This window comes from Molossus molossus, unplaced genomic scaffold (assembly GCF_014108415.1).
Source record: "Molossus molossus isolate mMolMol1 unplaced genomic scaffold, mMolMol1.p scaffold_m16_p_1, whole genome shotgun sequence".
In the NCBI taxonomy this organism is placed as follows: domain Eukaryota; kingdom Metazoa; phylum Chordata; class Mammalia; order Chiroptera; family Molossidae; genus Molossus; species Molossus molossus.
Window position 1 is genome coordinate 208,132,271 of NW_023425344.1, and position 18,771 is coordinate 208,151,041.

The window sequence follows — 18,771 nt, forward strand, 5'->3', positions numbered from 1 at the left end:
CAGGGCATGTTTGGGAGGCAACCAATCAATGTGTCTGTCTCATTGGTGTCCCCCTCCACACACACACTCTCTCTAAAAATCAATGGAAAAAATATCTTTGGATCAGAATTAACAATGGCAGCCAAAAGCCAGGCAATCTGGCGCCAGAGACCCTGCTTTCCACCATTCTGCCACAACTACAGTCAAAGGGACTTCGTAACGTGTTCTAGTCTAAGCCAAGGGCTCAGAGAGCTCGTGCTGGAAAGGGCCCTAAACACCCAGCCAGGATGAGTTCATAACCGTGGGCACTTCCATGTACTTTTCATTCCTCAGGTATAAAATGAGAATACAAAGAATGCTTATTATCTGCTAGAACCACTGAAGAAGTTAAAGAAAATCCAACACAATGTATGTGAAAAGCCCTTCCCCCAGGCAGGCCTACTCAGTTCCCAGTGCCTGTGTTCTTCCTTCTCCCTTGAAATTCTATCTTTGTCTCACTCCCTAGAATTCTGGTCTTCGATCGGAAAGATTTCAGAAGCCGCACCCAAACCTTCCAGACTCCACGTCAAGCCCTCTCTGCTGCCGGTGGGACTCGATCCAAGTCGCGGTAGCTGGGGCTGCCTTGGATTTCCATGCTTGATGCCCCGTCTTCGCCGCCAGCTCAGTGCGCTCCAAGTCCTGGCTCGCATCAGCCCCTCGCGTCCCCAGAAACCAGCGTGCTGGCGTCTATGGACGGACGGTGGCAATGCCACCTCCTTCTGGGTTCCTTCTCATTTCTGTCTGCCCCATGCCTCCTTACCTGCGGACCTCATGTGGGCAGGCCCTGCCCAAAGTAACCCCGAGTCTGGACCCAAGGGCTCGCTACTGTCACTGCCCCAGGGACTGAACGTCCTCCCAGTCCTTCAGGACGCCTGGCCGGTGCCCCCGTCCTTGCCCACTCCCCGCACTAGGGTTCTCCCCGTTTCCTGCTGGAACCGGATGCCTTGGCTGAGTCCCTGATGGGACACTCGAGCTTTCGGGCCAACTCCTGCCCTCTGCTTTCTAAGAGGCACACAGTGTGTCTGGCCCTGAGATGGTCTCATGGCACTGATTCCCATAGGATGGCCTGAAAAATACAAAAGCAGGCCATGGATTTCTTCTTGGTTCACCTCAATGACAACTGGCTGGAGCAGCAGCATCCATGCCAAGAAGAGAGGACCAACCAGTGGCTCAGCACGTTCCAAACCTAAGCACACGGGTGTATGCCCGGTCCCCAATTCACGGACATCCCTGGACACCCCTCATCCCTCTCTCCAGGGCTCTCGGAAGACAGGATGGAAGCACAGACCTGGGGTTGTGGTCGCTGGGTTACCTTAATAGTGTACAACAAGATCCTGAGTCAATCCCAGCCTGTGCTACATTAATGACAGGGTCTTGCCCCCCCTGGAGGCCCAGTGTAAGACGAGAACCCGCTTCTCCCTCGTTATTTCTCCACTTTAGGGGAACGTTCCGTACAAAATGCCTGGCCTGTCCAGCCAAAGGGGGACAAGAGCTCCATAATGTTTTAACTTATAAATACTAATGCTTAGCCTTCTTGCTCAGTACTTTCCAGCATCAAATTTTTACCTTAGTACATTCCAGAGCAGATGAGTGAGTATATAAGAGCCCACCACCCTGCTGGGCATAAAAGAAAAAAAAAAAATGTAGCATTTGCAAAGGTGGACAGGATACACTGGCCTCCCTGAAATGGGGGGGAAATGCCCACAATGCCATGATACTGATTTAAAACACGCGTCACAGACAGGCCTGGCCACAGAATTTGCAGAGCCCAGTGCACCGGGAAAACGTGGAGCCAGGGCAACCACCAAGCGTTCCAAGAAGACAACAGCAGAGCATTAAACCAAGTGTTAAGACCTGAGCACAGGGCCCTGCTGACTAAACTCGGTTTTCAAAAGCACATTTCTAAAACCATGTGGCTATTCATTCTCTGTGGTTTGTTAGCTCGTCTCCTATTATAGTAAGCAAAGAGGAGCAATACCCTTTTTGGGACATTTTCTGTTTTGCCCCCTCCCTCTTAAACAGCTGGACTCTCTGACAGGGGATCTGGAACTAATTTACTCATTTAATCAAGAAGGGAAGAATGGTTTTCCTTAAAGGAACAGCCCGTTCAGCTTCAGGACGGAGCCCTCTGCCCAGAGTCTCCTCAACTCGCCAGAAGGAGCCCCAAAGTGGGAGCAAGGGCAGGAGACAGCCAACCCGCCTGAAGCCCAACCGCTGCGGCGGGCTGGGGGCTGGGAGACCACAGAGCTCCTCCCGGCCCCCCGGGGAGCCAGGGGCTCCCACATCAGGGCCGCTGTGCTGCTTCAGACATTCCAACCGATCATCGCTCCTCTGGAACAGTGGGAAAGTCTTAGGAAGATACTGCTACGCAGTGACGGGGGGTGGGGGTGGGGGTTCTTTTTGTCATTTTTCTTTCTCTTTTGCACCCTCCCCCGGCTTTCTCCTATTCAGGGAGAATGAACAGCACTGCCGTTTTCTGTGGGGGTGGATGAGGCGGGTGCAAACGTGAAGGGCTACAAATACACGTCCCCTCTTGTAAAATTTGGTCTGAATTACAAGGCGGCCTCAAGGCCAGCGAGGTCCACACGGAGGAGCAGTGCCATGGGGGATGAGAGTAGGCTGTACCTCCCTCTCCTCTCCCCGCCTCGAACCCCTGGCAACCACTGATCTTTCTACTGTCTCTCTCGAAGGTCGTACAGTTAGAATCACACAGTATGTAGCCCTTTCAGACTGGCTTCTTTCACCCAGCAATACCCGGTTCCTCATGTCCTTTCATGCCTTCATAGGCCTAGAACATTTGTTGTTGTTAATCCTCACCGGAGGATATTTTCCAGAGTTTTAGAGAGAGTGGAAGAGGGGGGAGAAGGCAAGAGAGAGAGACAGAAGAAATGAGGGAGGAAGGGGGAAGGGAGAGAGAGAGAGACAGAAGAAATGAGGGAGGAAGGGGAGAGGGAGAGAGAGAAACATTGATGTGAGAGAGACACATCAATGCCTCCTTCACGACCCTGACAGGGGTCGGGGATTGAACCTGCAACTGTTTGGTTCCCAGGCCATCGCTCTAACTGCTGAGCCCAACCAGCCAGGGCAGGCCTAGAACATTTTTACCTGCATTTTTATCAAGCATTACAGGTGAGGCTAGTGTAGACTGAAGTATGAGAACCATTGCTTTACAGTGATGGTTTTTTTCCCCCAGTTAAGATATTATTTACATATAATCCACTCATCTAAAGTGCTCATTCCTTGCAAATAGAAATTTTTAAAAATGAAAAAAAATAAAATGCACAATTAAATGGTTTTAGTATATTCACAGAATTGTGCCACCATCACCACAATCAATTTTAGAATATTTTAACCCCTGCAAAAAGGAACCTTGTACCCTTGAGCTATCAATGACCTATTCCCCTATTATTTCCTCAGCCCTAGGCAACCACTAATCTACTTCTGTCTCTGGATTTGCCTATTCTGGACATTTTATATAAATGGAATCCTGTAATGTGTTGTCTTTTCTAACTTGTTACCTTCACTCAGCATGTTTTCAAAGCTCATCCATATTGTAATGTATGGCAGTCTTCATTCCTTTTTATGTTTAATAATATTCCACTGTATGGATATATGACATTTTTAAAATTCATTCATCGACCGATGGACGGTTGGGTTTTTTCCGCCTTTGGCCATTATGAATAACACTGCTATGAATATTCATGTGCAAGTTTTTGTGGGAACATATGTTTTCATTTCTCTTGAGTTTAGAGCTAGGAGTAGAATTGCTCAATTGTAAATTTGTGTTTAACTCTGAGAAACTGCTAGACTGTTTTTCACAGCAGCTATCACATTTTGCAGTTACATCAGCAATGTATGAGGGTTTCAATTTCTCCACATTCTTACCAATACTTGATGTGTTCTTTTATTATATCATACACATTCTTGTAAAGTAGTATCTCACTGTGGGTTTTATCTCCCTGCTAACTAATGATGTTGAGCATCCTATTTTAAAATATGTTCTTATTAATTTTTTTAGAGAGAGGGGAAGGTAGAGAAAGATAAAAACATCGATATGAGAAACATTGATATGAGAGAGAAACATCGATCGGCTGCTTCCTGCACACCCCCTACCAGGGATCGACCCCGAAACCTGGGCATGTGCCCTGACCAGAAATCGAACCAGGACCTCTCAGTCCATGGGACGATGCTCAATCCACTGAGCCACACTGGACGGGTGATGTGGAGCATCTTTTTACGTGCTCATTGGACACTTGCAAATCTTCAGAGAAATGCCTATCCATAATTTTTGCTTATCTTTTACTTAAATTATTTCTTTTTATTATTAAGCTGTTTCTTCATCTATTTTAGATTCAAATCCCTTACTAAATATATGAGTTGCACATATTTTCTCTTTTTTGATAATGTCCTCTGAAGCACAAACTTTTTAACTTTGGTGACATCCATACATCTATTTTTTTCTTTTGTTGCTTATGCTTCTAGTATCATTATCTTAGAAGCCACCAGAAAATTCAAGGTTATGGAAATTCACCCCATGTCTTTTTCTAGAATTTTAGATCTTAAAGTATTTGACCCATTTTGAGTTAATTTTTGTACATGGTATGAGGTGGAGGTCCAACTTCCTTCTTTTACACGTGGATATCCAGTAGTTGTCCCAGAACCATTTGTTAAAAAGATTAGCCTTTCTCCTTATTGAATTATTTTGGCACCCTTGTCAAAATCAATTGTGTATTAATTGTATATGAATATTCACAAAATATTGTGTATTTCTGGATTCTCACTTCTGTTCCATTGACCTGTATGTCTATCTTTATGCCGGGGTCATACAGTCTTGCATACAGTCTTGATTATTCTCTTTTGAAATCAGGAAGTATAAGTTCTCCAACTTCGTTGTTCTTTTTCAAGATGATTTTGGTTCTTATGGACTCCTTAAATTTCCATATAGATTTTTAGGATCAACTTGTCAGTTTCTCCAAAAAACCCAGCTGACAGGATTGTGTTGAATCTATAGCTCAATTTAGGAAGCATTGCAGTCTTCACAATATTAAGGTTTTTGATTTGTGAACATGGAATGTTTTCCAATTTACTCAGATCTTCATTTTTTTTCAAAAAATGTTTTATAGGTTTCAATATAGACATATTGCACTTTTAAAAGATGTATAATTTATTCCTAATTTTTTTATTTTTTTTGAAATGGAATTATTTTCTTAATTTTCTTTCAGCTTGCTCATTGCTACTATATGGAAATACAATTAATTTTTGTATATTGATCTTGTATCCTGCAACCTTGCTGAACTTATTCGTTCTAATAGTTTTTTAACGCGAATTCCTTAGATTTTTCTACATATAAGAACATGTCATATAAGAATAGAGATCATTTTACTTCTCCGTTTCCAATGTCTTTTATCTCACTTTCTTGACTAATAACCCTTGTCTTATTTTTGATCTTATAGGGGAAGCATCCAGTCTTTCCTCATTAAGTATGATGTTAGCTGTGGGTCTTTCATACATGTCAATTCTATTTTGTTTTGTTTTTGGGGAGCACTGAATTTTTGTCCCACTTTGATTTAATGAAATCCTTCTCATCTTTTAAGTTTTAGCTAAAATGTCACTTCCTTAGAGACAGCTTCTCTGAACCTCCAGACTGTGCTTATCACAATTATAACAATTACCTATCAGCATCATTCTCCCCCTAACTTGGCTCCACCTTGTTCACAGGTGTATCCCCAATACAGACTGCTGCTCATAACTGTAGCTACAACCTAGCCTCACATAGGATGCTCTATTCCCGAGTTTGGCAAGGACACTGTTCTCGAAATTCCATTTCTGCCTCTGTCTCCACCTCAGGGACAGGACTCTGCTTTATTTGTCTTTACACCCGGCACATAACACAGAGCCTGGCACAGTGACCTTTAGTAACCTCTGTGAATCATTCTGAGGCCACTCAAAAAGGAATTAAGAAAGGTTCCATGTAATTTTGCCTAAGAACAACGAAACAGGAAACTGTACCTTCGACAGGGCCAATTTGGTTGATCACAGCAAATCTAAGCACTTTTTCTTCATCACTGTACAAGGCAAAGACCCGGTCCACATTCAGCTGCTGGGTGTGAGGGGTGCCCCGGCTTCTGGGGGCGTGCCTGCATGCCTGGTACGTGATGTTCTGGTGGATGCGGTAGGACAATGTTTGGTTGATAGCACCAGAGGTGAGCGAGTAGTCTCTGGAACTTGTGGAGGTCACGGCTGCAACAGACACATTATACAGGCAAAGTGGTAAATTTGAAAAATATTAAATACAGAGATTTTCACCTAGAGTGTATTTTTCTGCACAGAGTCTTTTACCTAATTCCTGGAACATGTTCCCTTGGGAAGTTCCTGGGTCTACATGGGAAACCTGCAAGGCAGTCCCAAGAACCTGAGCTGACACTCAGCCAACGTGCTGAGGGTGGGCAGTCCAGTCATCGCTCGTTATACGTGAAGAGTAAGGGCTACAGTGTGCCAACCATGCCGAGGACTTTATGTGCTGCCTTGTTTATTCCTCACAGCAGCCCGTGAGGTGAGGACTGTGATCATGGGCACAGAGCCTTACAGAAGTCAGTCTAAGATGCAGGGCTGGTATGTGGTGGAGCTAAAAATGGAATTCAAGTTGGCCTGACTTTGCACCCCGAGATTTTAACCAGTCCGTTCTCTACATCACACAAGCTGACGGCTCCCTACACCCCGCACTTGGTAAGTGTGAAGGGTTCCAGGGACAGGAAGGGATCACTTCTCTTAATCTGAGTCCGGAGTTGGGAGCACAGGCCAGTTACCTGGCCGACCACTATTCTGTGTGCAGTCCAGGCCTCAGCAGCCCTCTTCCCTGCGTCTCCTGCCCGGTTTCCAGTCCTCGCACAGGAGGAGAGGAAGCGCCGGGGAAAGGCGCACCTCAGAGCAAACCGCGGTGCTGCAGGACGGCAGCCGTGACTGGGCCACTATCTGCACTCGGGCGGGTTTTCCCCAACACAGCGCTTTACGCATCTCAACCATGTAAGGTAGACAGAAAAGGTGTGATTCTCATTCTAAAGATGAGACAACAGGCTCTCAGACGAGTGACCTTTTCCCCACCTATTTTCAGTGGCAAATCCAGGGTATGATTTTCTGACTCCAAACCTGGCATTAGTTTTACAACACTGGGCAGCATGTCTCTCTGTGATTTTAAAGCAGGCTAATATAAGGTCATGGGATGGATATAAATTCCAACAATCAATGTTTTGACATGGGCCAGAGAGCAAAATGGTTAAAAACTATATTATGACATCCTTGCCAACCCCAAAGACAAGGTTGTTCATAATTACATTAGTATTATTTGAAAGTACTGGGTAGAGACATTTAGATTCTTGTGTATAGCAGCTGGCACCCTGCACACTATAAATTTTATATTAACATCAAAATCATAAAAAATGACACTGAGCTTATTTTATGTGCCACAGGCTAGTCTAAGGACATTCCATGTAGTAACACTTAATCCTCCTAACTAGCTTGAGAGATATGTACTATTCCCATTTTACAGATGTGAAGACCATACCTGAGTCCGAGTAGTGATAAAGCTCCTTGTAAGGAGCCACGTGGGCTGTGAAACCTGCTGGGATATAGGGCACCTGGCCCTGAATGTTGGTTTTGATGATCAGATAGTCCTCTGCGTCAAGCCCCTCAGCAGTTTGAGTGATTCGAACCCTCTCCTTTCCTGGGTAGAAAGTAACTTCCATGTCATGAATGAATGTAGCACCTGGAGGGATGAAAAGAGGTCTTCATCTTCTAGTAAGAATTACCAGTGCATGCGCCCACCTCCCGATTTCTACTGCATCTCCTGGGAGCCTTCTAGGAAAACAGAATCACAGACCCCACTCTGGGCCTACTGAACGAGAACCTGCATTGTCACAAGGACCCCGGGGATCTGTGTGCTGGATAAAGTCTGAGCGGCGCCGGTCTACACTCACGGAGGTCAGAGTGGTAGGGTGGGAGAAGAAGAAAGGTGTACCCTTCCCCATGACGCAGAGTCATCGCCAGGTGCCCCACCGTGACCATTTGTGCATCCTTACTGGACAGATCTGTGTATAAAAACTCATGTAAGCTAAGTCTGACAAACAAACTTCAACAGATTGGGGTGAGAAGACACAAGTGCTCCAATGGAATCATGCTGTTTGTCAGGACAACCTGGAGGCAGCCACAGCGCCCCGGGGTGGCTCACTGCTCCAGCGGTTCCTTCCAGCTCCCAGTGATCCTGTCCATTAAGACAGGAGGGCCACTTGTGCTACCAAAGAACAAAGGAATTGGAGCAGATGCCATTTATTAGAAACCACTGTCTTTTGAAAACAGTCCTGTGAGGCCAAATTATCCCTAACCACCTCCAGACAGAAAACTACACACCTACGGCCCTGGCGCACTGAAGAAGCAAATGCTCCTCCACTGAATAAGCATCCGAGGAGCAAGGCCCCCAAAGCCCTGGGGACCACCGGCCCTCTCAGAGGCCCTGCTCACCTGTGAAGCTGAAGCCGTTCTCCCAGCCTGGTTTCTCTGCGGCAAAGAGCCAGCCAAACAGGCCTCCGATTGGTGTGAGGGGGAGAAGGGCCTGGGCCGCGGGCTGTGGGATGTGACTGATGGCCGTGTAGGCTCTGCCGTCATTGCTCACAATGTAAGCGTGCAGGTCCGCGTCGTCGAAGGTCACGGGTGTATGGCCCACCAGGAGGTGACCACTCACTTTCCCATTGACTCGATGAGGTGCGCCTGAAAACCAGCACATCCAGTCAACCTCGACCTCTGTCCAGGCTGGAGATGGGCCCACAGAAAAGATCATTCCGCTGCAACCCCCGAAACTCAGCCTTTAGCCATTTTCAGGATTCCTCACCCAGCCACTGATCCATCTAAGTACAAAATACACCTGTCTTCCATCTCTTTCTCCCATCCTCCCTCTCTCCCATCCACTTTGACTCTAACGAGCTGGCAGAAAGGAGCAAACGTCTCTGGTTAATCCTCAAGTTGGGAGATCAGCCCAAACTGCAAGTCCCCAGGGCTCCGCTTCCAGGAGCAGAGACACAGGTCTACAAGCAGAGCTCCCAGCGGCTGCTAGACACAAGCGAGCGGCAGAAGTAGACACGGGGCAGCCCCGGGCCACCAGGCCAGTGCCTCACCTGCCGGCAGGCAGTGCTGCCCGTTTCCGTGAAACTGGGACTGGCAGTGGCAGCAGAAGCCGGTGGCGTAGTCGGTGCAGAAGGCGCTGCGGGAGCAGTGTCTGTGGTTGTGTTCGCAGGTCTGCTTGCTGGGAGCTCTGGGGGTGAGGACTGGAAAGGGAAACAAACTTGCATTAGAAGAACTAAGCGATCCAGCGGCGTCGGCGCTGCCAGCTTCATCGTGGACGCCGCCTCTGCTCCCTGACATCGGATAGACGGTCATAAACACATGGGGTTTTGATGTCCAGGAGACAGGAACAACATTCGACACAGGGGAATCAACTCGCGGGGCCTTCTGGCCAGAAGAGCTGCTGACGGCGCCCATCTGGTCTCACCGCCAAGCGGGTGACCAGGATGAGCGTCCCCACTGGCTCCAGGTGCAGTCAGAGAGCCGACCCGTGCGAGCGAGGGAGGCTGGCCTGCACCGAACTTCCCTCTTGTGGGTCAAAAATGGCCAAAGATAACAGTTTTGGTTCAGCCTGATAGTAATGGCCCCTTAAGAGGAAGACAGAAGAAAGACATGTTCTTTTGTGGCTAACCATTCATTCTTCTCTTCTAGGTGACCCTGAAGTGAAAGAGAATAACCGATCGTTGTCTCACCACACGGGAAAAATAGTTTTCCTGAGGGAGAAGGGCCTTAAAGGACACACAGCCCCCTTCGGAAAGTGTGTGGGGAGGACGGGAGGGGGAGGGTGGAAGACCAGGGAATCCATCGGCTGTTAAGCACTCAGAGTCTTGCCCTGGGCGGTTTGCCCAACGGTTAGAGCATCGGCCCGCGGACCAGAGAGACCGGGGTTCGGTTCCGCTAAGGGCATGTACCTCGGTTGCAGTTTGTCCCCGGCCCTGGTTGAGGTCATGTGGGTGGCAACCACTCGATGTGTCTCTCTTACATGGATGTTTCTTTCTCTTCCTCTCTCTCTCCCTCCCGCTCTATCTGAAGATAAATGCAAAAATGTCCTCGGGTGAGGACAAAAAAAAAAAAAGAGCCCTGGCCGGTTTGGCTCAGCGGTTAGAGCGTCCGCCTGCGGTCCGGAGAGACCCGGGTTCGGTTCCCGCTAAGGGCATGTACCTCGGTTGCAGTTTGTCCCTGGCCCTGGTTGGTCGTGCGGGTGGCAGCCACTCGATGTGTCCCTTTCACATCGATGTTTCTCTCTCTCTCTCTTCCTCTCTCTCCCTCCCACTCTGTCTGTACAAAAAATGGAAAAATGTCCTCGGATGAGGATTAAAAAAAAAAAAAAAAGTGTCCTCAGGTGAGGATAAAAAAAAAAAAGAAATACTCTGAGTCTTTGCAAGTTCCCTCGTGGTGGGTGTGGCCCAAGCAGGACTTCTCCGCAGCAAGAGCCTGGTCACAGCCACAGCTCTTCTAGGAGCCGCGGCAGACCCGGGCAATAGCGATGCTCCAGTTCCTTCCGTGTCCCACTCAGGACAAAGGAAGAAGGCCACGTGTGCTACCAAGAAACAAAGGAATTGGCACAGACACCATCAATCAGAAGGGAAATGGCCAAGTGGGTGGGATGTGGCTGGGGGTGGGCGCTGATGGGCAAGAGAGGGCTTTCTCCCTGATAGGATGGTGCCAATCCTGAGCATAGCCACCAGGAGGTAACAGGGCTGTGCACACCTCTGCTCCTGTGTCCCCAGGGGCTGGGTGGGGGAGACGCCAGAAGCATGCTGACCACCAAACAGGGTGGCACAGGACTCCAGTGCTAGACTGCTGCACGGAGCCAGCTCCCGAGGAGGACAGTTCGCCCTATCTTAGGGAAAACCAGGTGGCTGTTGTGTCCCAGGTCTAGGTCTGGGAAGGAGGAAATGAGAGGGGAAGGAAAATAATGAAAAATCCATGTTTACCCAGAATCCCAGCAGAGAACATAAACAAAGAAGCCAATGGGGGACGATGCAGCACTACCTAGGTCACACTACAGCTCCATAAAGACAGCATCCGCCAGGAAGAACAAAGTAACACGGACACAGTGCTTAAGACATGCCAGACACTATCCTATGGACTTCATTTCCACAGAGCAGGGGATGCTTTGGATGGGTTTCGTAGATGAGTAAACTGAAGTACAGATTAAAGTGCCTTTCCTGAAGTCACACAGGCAGGAGGTGGCAGAGTTGGGGTTTGAACCCAGGAAGTCTGGCTCCAGATTCTTCACAGCTGCACTCTATTACGCCTCCAGGGGAACCCTGGGCCTGCAGCATGAGAGCTGGCTTCAGGACCAATCAGGTGCTGGGCTTAGTCAGCAGAGGCTTCAGCAAGGAAGGTCTGAGTCGCATTTTATGCACCAGGTGTACTGGCAGGAAAGGCAGAGCCCCCCAGGTGGGCCCCGCAGCACTGTGGGAGACACACAAGGAAGAGGGGGCAGAGCCCCCCAGGTGGGCCCCGCAGCACTCTGGGAGGCACCGGGAGAGGGGGCAGAGCCCCCCAGGGGGTCCCGCAGCACCCCGGGAGACATGGGGAGACGGAGGCCAGGGCAGCACCGCAGCATTGCCTTGGGGATAGTACTTTGCTGCTTACAGATTCCTGAGCAAGCAACACGCTGAGGGGGTGGCAGGACAGATCATCTTGACTCAGGAGGGACATCTGGGAACAGAGTGAGAATGAAGCTAAACTGGTGACTCAAGATTTGGGACAGGGCCTGAGGACACAGCTGAGAAATTCCAGTTTGGTGAACATGAAAACATTTTTTAAAACAGAAAAGTGGCAAAAACTCAAGATGGAATAGATAATGATAAAAATTATGATAAGAGGTTCCTGTCTACCTTTGGTTTAAGGACGGGGATGAAAACTCAGTTTCGGTAAAAAGAAATAAATGTAACTTGGGTATGTGGAAGTCTCAGTTTTCTCCAGCTCAAAGTCACAACCAAGTGCAAAGAAGTGGCCCCTGGAGGGACCGGCTGCCACCAGGGAGCTCCCTCTGGGACTCGGGGGAAGGGTTGGGGAAGGGGAGGGGGGCCAAGCTCTAGAACCAAGCACCACCATGGCTCAGGGGGCCCTGGGACACCAGGAAATGCAGTGTCTCAGTTTCCTCATCTCTAACACCAGGACGACACCTCTGCTCACAGCTTATTGCCAGCAGTTGCTAATGTTCATCGTAAATGTTAACATACTTCTGAGCACAAGGTAAGAAAGCAATCTCATGCAGGTCTAAACGGTAGGTATTTTTCAGGAAATTCAGGTAAAAATAAAACCAAACTCTAACACTGCTCTGCACCCCCCCCCCCCCCAAATGATGGATTTGTTTTATGTTCCCTCTGTTTGTGATTTTGTGAAGACTTGTTCTCCAACCCAATTCCCATTCCAAGGTTGGGTTATATAAACGGGGAGAGATGGGATGCAGGCGGCCTACAGACATGGAGACTGGGTTAATTTAATGGACGCATTAGGTGTGGGCATGGCTTTGATATGGCTGGAAGAGGCACAGCCAGGCAGTCAGCCACGTACACATGCAGCTCTGCAGACGTTTTAGCTGACTGGCATGCAGACTACATTTTTCTGACAACAAAAAATAATGGTTAGACTCCCATGAAAGGTTATTATGAGACAAGCCATGGATTAAATTAGTTCTTGGTAAGCTGGCCTGGGGATTTTTTTAAAAACTGGTGTGTGTAAGACACTGCATTCTCAGGATGGAACTTATTGGGTCAAGAACACAAGCTCAGCCTTCCAGCCCCAGGACAGCAACACCAGGGCACGATGACAGGTTTGCTCCTCATGAGGGGGCACAGAAGGCTTCCTTTTGGGACCCCTTTTCCATGCCTGCCTGCAGGCACAGGTGTGCTCACTTAATATTTACGGTGTCAGCTTATTAGGTGAAAAGTAAATGCTTGTTGCAATTTTCTTTCATTCATTAATTCAAGAAATGTTTATTGCGCACTCACTATGGGCCTGGTGCTGGTCTAGGAATTAGAGCTGTAGCAGAAAACTAAAGACAACTTATTCCTGTGCTGAGCTTACAGTCTCCTCGGCAGAAGTCAAGACCCAGGTAAATGATTTAGTATGGAGGATTGTGTCAAGAGCGGTGCAGAAATTTAGCTCAGGACAAGAGGGGGAAGGCGATTTGCTCTTCTAAATTTCAGGCCTCAGGAGAAGGGGGCCAGAGGCCGGAAGGGGAGGGCAAAGGAGAGAAGGCAGAGCAGTAACCCTGCAGTTTTCCTAGGACCTCTAGTCATAGGGAGGAGAGGACTGGAGTCTGAGTGCGCTGGAGGAGTTTCAGCAGAAGAGTAGCATGATCTGACTTCAGGAACCTCAGGCACAAGCGGGTGCCTCTGCAGTAGGAAGTGCTGGTGGCAAGGAGAAGGGACCAGACCTGGAACATGGAGGGCGGAGTTGGCAGGTTTGCCAGTGGATGGAGTGGGGGTGGAGAGAGGAGAGAGAGGTAGCAGAGAGGGGATAGGAAGAGGACACTGAAAGGTTGAAGCTTCCAGTTACTGTGACAGGAAGACTGAGGAGCAGGTTTGTGGGAGATCACTTCTAGCAACAGCTTCCAGGCGGAACGTTCCAACCCAGCTCTGACAGCGACTTACCCCTCAGCAGAGCACTAGTCAACCGATTGCCTTTCCCTAGGGGATTCTGAACAGCAGCAGAATCACCTGGCTACCTGTTAAAAATGCAAATTCCCAGCCCTGGCCTGTTTGACTCAGCAGTAAGAGCTTTGGCCCTCAGACTGAAGGGTCAAGAGTTGCTGGGTTGGCCCTGGTCAGGGTCATGTGGGAGCAGGCCAATCAATGTGTCTCTCTCACATTAATGTTTCTCTCTATATATATTTTTCTGTCCCTCCCTTCCACTCTATCTTAAAAAAAAAAAGAAAGGAAGGAAGGAAGGAAGGAAGGAAGGAAGGAAGGAAGGACGAAAAGAAAAGAAAAACTGGAAAAATATCCTTGGGTGAAGATTAACAAGAAAATAAAAAATAAAAAAATGCAAATTCCCAGAGCACACCTCAGACCTACCAACACAGACTCTGGGTGGATCCCAGGGATCCGTGCCTCAGCCACTCCTCACTGAGGAAAATGTTCAGGATATTTGCAAACTTTCCATTTCTGAGCTAGAGAATGCACATTTCTGCAGTTAGTGGATTTCAACTGACCAATTAGGGTGGGATTTCAGGAACACTCTCGCATTAATTCCTGCCCAGCTGAGAAATGGATCTCAGTGCTTATGGTCCACTTAGGCCTAAAGCTAGCAAGCAATGTGAAGGCCCTTTGGTGGAGGTGACCCAGAGGCCGGTGCATTCCCGAACCAAGGGGGAGAGCTGGACCCAGAAACGTGATCCCATGTATGGCTCTCTGTCCAGGGGAAGAAAAGCTGAACTTTCGGTAGGAATCGCAGGTAGACGCAAAGATGCTGAAGGACTTGAAGGTGTGGATCAGTGCCTGGATCCCAGCTGTGAGCATCTCCAAAAACAAAGGAGCATGTTTTTCTTTTTCAGTGGTTATTTACATGCCTTTTACATCATAGTTTTGAATGTATTTTCACACACTTCTTCCTATTCTGATAAGGAGATATTGTCTCCATTTTACAGATAAGAAAACTGAGGTCCACAGAGATTACATGATCTTCTAGCTCTAACTCCCATGCCCTTTCCATTATGCCAGTAGCACTCAAGTGTGGTAGGCTTTCAGAATCACCAGGGAATCCGGTTTAAAAACAAAGATTCTGGTTCAGAAGCTAGAGGCCAGGGATGGAAATCAGCATTTTGAATTTACCTGCAGGGGCAGGCTGTCTTCCAGACCCTCCGGGGACCCACACCCTGCCAGGGAGCTCCTGTCACAGAGTCAAAATGACTGGGACAGGTCTGCTGGCATCTCAGGATCTCAGGGCGGAGGGCGGAGGCTGGCCAGGTGTGAATGAGTTGTTTTAGAAGGTTTTGTTAACTGAGGGTAGGTAGTTGCCCAAGGAATCTTAAAAGGACTTTTAAATCTCATTTTCTCCCATTTAATGCTTTTTCACTCTTCTCATACCCTTAATAGAAAGAAAAATGGGGTAAGGAGACATAAGAGAAGAAAAAGCAAAGGCGCTGCCCAAGTACTTGACACATGTCCTAATTGGAAGTTTTTCACAAAAACAGAAAATGTCTCCTCTGCACTTGCTCTGATCCACCTCTTCAATCCTCATTTTTCCAGAAACACTTCAGGTATTGTCCTCAGCCCTGGCCCAGCCCCCGGGGAGGCGGGCTCCAAGGCACAGACCGAGTTCACTGTGCGCACAGGGAGATGGAGCTTCCCGCGGGGCAGCCGGGGTAAGTTCCTCTGCGGCCCTGCTAGGACCCGCATTTCCTCTGCGGTGCAGGCGTGGCTACCTTTCCCCACCTCCCGGAGTGACTGACTAGTAAGAAAAACCACAGCCAAATTTATAGCAGAAAACAGTGGTATGCTTTTCCCTCCAATTTACATGCTGGTTTATTTTCGATGCATGAGTATGCGCGCAGTGATGCTGGTTGGGGCGTGGGGGTTTACCTCCAGTGCCGAGCCACCAGCAGGCTCCACCATGCCGCTCTTCACCGGTATGGGGGCCTCCTGTTCACAGACCCTCCGCAGCCTGGCGCTGCCCGGAGGGCCCTTCGCCGGAGGCTGGAGTGGGCTCCGTGCAGGGTGGAAGCTGCTGGAGAACACATCCCTGCAGTCTTCCCCAAGGCCAAAAGCAGAGCTGGACCAGAAGCCACAGGGAATTCGGTTCACACCTGGGCTTTCCCAGCATCACTGCCGTCTAAGAAGGAAGAGGGTCCCCGCAATGGAGCCTGGGTCTGAGGTGTCCCTCCTCCTTTTTAGCTTGTCGTGCAGAATGAGGTTGAGTTAAGCTCCTCATAGCACCCCCTGCCTCTCTCACGCCCACCCCCTGCACCCACTCACATGCTCGCTCTCCACGTCCACCTCTAACCTCCATTCTCACCACCTCTCAGTGCAGAATATTTCCCCACTTTTTCTCTCTCAAAATGCAGGCTCTGACCTAAAGGCCTGGCGCAAGCCCCTCCTCCTTCACGACTTCCTGACCTGTCACCCTTCCCGTGTTACCTCCCAGCCTACTTCCTTGTCTTGGTCTGCCTCTCATTCACGAGTCGCTCGGTATTTCCAGCCTCAGTTTCCTCCTCCATAAAATGGGAAGGGTAATAGTACAACCTCACAGGGCCATCTGAGGACTAACTGATAGCGCAGTGTTCGGCCGAGTTCCCTCTTAGAGCCCCAGCGGGCACTCCACAAATGCCAGCGAAGACGCCCACCAGAGCCTCAGCCAGAGACAGCCCAGGGCGGGTGCTCAGGGAACTTCCTGGTTTGAGCACAAGCTCCGAGCACTCCTGGAGAAACAGGACACCTCAGACAGAGGACGCTTGCACACTCATTTTATTGCTGGTTCTACACTATGAAAACAACGAAGCAAGTAATATACTGGAGCCAGAACGAGTTTGGGACTGGGACGTTTTTACCTGGTGTAGACATGATCTGAAAAGAATCTAGATTTCTCGACTGAATCTTAATGTCTTGTTTTAGCAAGATGACTGCTATGAAGCTTGACGGAGAAACTAAAATTCACTGGGCAAGGTGCTCCCGATGCCCACCTTGAATGCTCACAACCACTTAATGAGGTCTACAACGTTTCCATTTCAGAACTGAGGAAAATAGCAGCCAAGCAAAGCATCTGTTCTGCCCCAAACCACACAGCAGAGATGGGAATCAAGCTTGAGTCCACCTAACACCAAAATCCACACTCCTGCACCCGGTCAGTGGAAAAGCCAGGCAGGATGGGTCATGGCTGGGCATTTAGTAGGCAGTGCTCTGTGTCTCTGCTACTCCTTCCCACCAGCTTTCCCAGGGGAAGGCCTCATTTGCCTGCTAGCCTCTGGGGTACCACTGTTTCATTTGGGGAAAAAAAAATTCACTGACCAGAAAAAATGGCGGCGGAGTGAACGGAGCTACACAGACCGTCTCCCAGAACCAAACTGGAATTACAACTATAACACAGACAAATCGACGGGAAAAACCAACAGAAAAGCAGCTTGTGAGGACCATACAACGAGGGACACTGACTCCATCCCGGTAGGCTTGCGAAGGCGCGAGACGGGGCTGGGAGCCCACGGTTGGCAGCTCGGCAGCGGCCTCAGCTGGGAGCAGCGCCCTCGGGTCACACTCCCAGGCGGCCCCACAGCGCAGAGCCGGACAGAGGCTGAAACAGCCACAGCCACTCACCTTGGGCTCCGGTGGAGGGAGGGCAGACTGGACTGGAACTGTGTCGGGACACGCGGGGTTTGGAGGGCGCTCAGAGCTTTGGCTGAGTGCAGCCACTCAGGACGGTGGCCACATTGCTCCTTCCCAGAGCTCTGAGGAGAGGCAGCAGCCCCTCCCTCGGAGATCCAACCCCACCCTGTGGGCCATTGAAGTGCTAATTGAGGCTCACTAACAACCAGCATCTGCCCCACCCTCCTGAAAGCCCCTTGGCTGAGCACCAGAGGGAGTTTTTCAATCAACTGACAACCCAAAACTCATCAAGTAACCTAGACTGCTAGCCTCCAGGCAAAAAGCTAGAGGATAACAGTACGTTTCCTGGGCTGGCAACTTTAACCAGGAAAGTAAGACTTGACAGTGGTGTTCAACGTGGGTCCTCCCTCGCTCATCTAAACACAGGAGAGGGAGCCACAAACAGCAGAACACCAACACCCAAGGGAGAACTTGACAGGCTCCAAACCCCACAGTGATAGCCAAAATGGTAAAACACAGAAACAGAAGCCAAATGAAAGAGCAAGACACCTCCACCGAAGATGAGATCAATGTGGAGCAATTAGGCATGTTAACAGAGCTAGAATTCAGAGCCATGATCTTGAGGAAGCTGAACAGCATGAGTAAGGACATAGAGACACTGAAAATGAGCCAAATGGAAATTAAAAACCAACAAGAAGAGATAAAAAATGACATATCAGAAATGAAAAACACATTGGAAGGTTTAAAAAGCAGAGTAGGGGAAGCTGAGGACCGGATCAGTGAATTAGAAGACAGGGTAGAAAAAAATCAACCAATCAGAAAAACAAAAGGAAAAAACTATTAAAAAACAGGAAGACAGCTTAAGAGAACTATGGGACAACTGGAAACGTAATAATATTTGCATCATAGGAGTCCCTGAAGAAGAAGAAAATGAGCAAGGGATAGAGAATATATTCAAAAAAATAGTGAGAGAAAACTTCCCTAATTTGGTGAAGGAAGAAGGCATTCAAGTTCAAGAAGCACAGAGAGTCCCAAGTAAGAAGAACCCAAACAGGCCCACACCAAGACACATAGTAATTAAAATGCCACAAATTAAAGACAAAGAGAGAATCCTAAAAGCAGCAAGAGATAAGCAACAGGTTACCTACAAAGGGAACCCCATAAGGCTCTCAGCTGACTTCTCACAAGAAACACTACAGGCCAGAAGAGAATGGCATGAAGTAATCAAAGTCATGAAAAACAAGAATCTGAATCCAAGACTACTCTACCCAGCAAGGCTATCGTTCAAAATAGAAGATCAAATAAAGAGCTTCCCAGACAAAAAAAAAGCTAAGGGAATACATTAGCACCAAACCAGCACTGCAAG

General features: G+C 48.7%; 1 protein-coding gene across 1 annotated transcript in view; it reads right to left on the minus strand.

Moving 5' to 3' along the window:
* Positions 1-18,771, minus strand: part of NID2 (nidogen 2) — a 64,092-nt gene that overhangs the window by 23,175 nt on the left and 22,146 nt on the right. The window contains exons 5-8 of the mRNA XM_036246503.1: positions 9,183-9,332; positions 8,533-8,778; positions 7,580-7,780; positions 6,028-6,258 (exon numbers count right to left, since the gene is read on the minus strand). Coding sequence (XP_036102396.1) covers positions 6,028-6,258; positions 7,580-7,780; positions 8,533-8,778; positions 9,183-9,332 — 828 coding nt within the window. The remainder of the gene's footprint in view (positions 1-6,027; positions 6,259-7,579; positions 7,781-8,532; positions 8,779-9,182; positions 9,333-18,771) is intronic.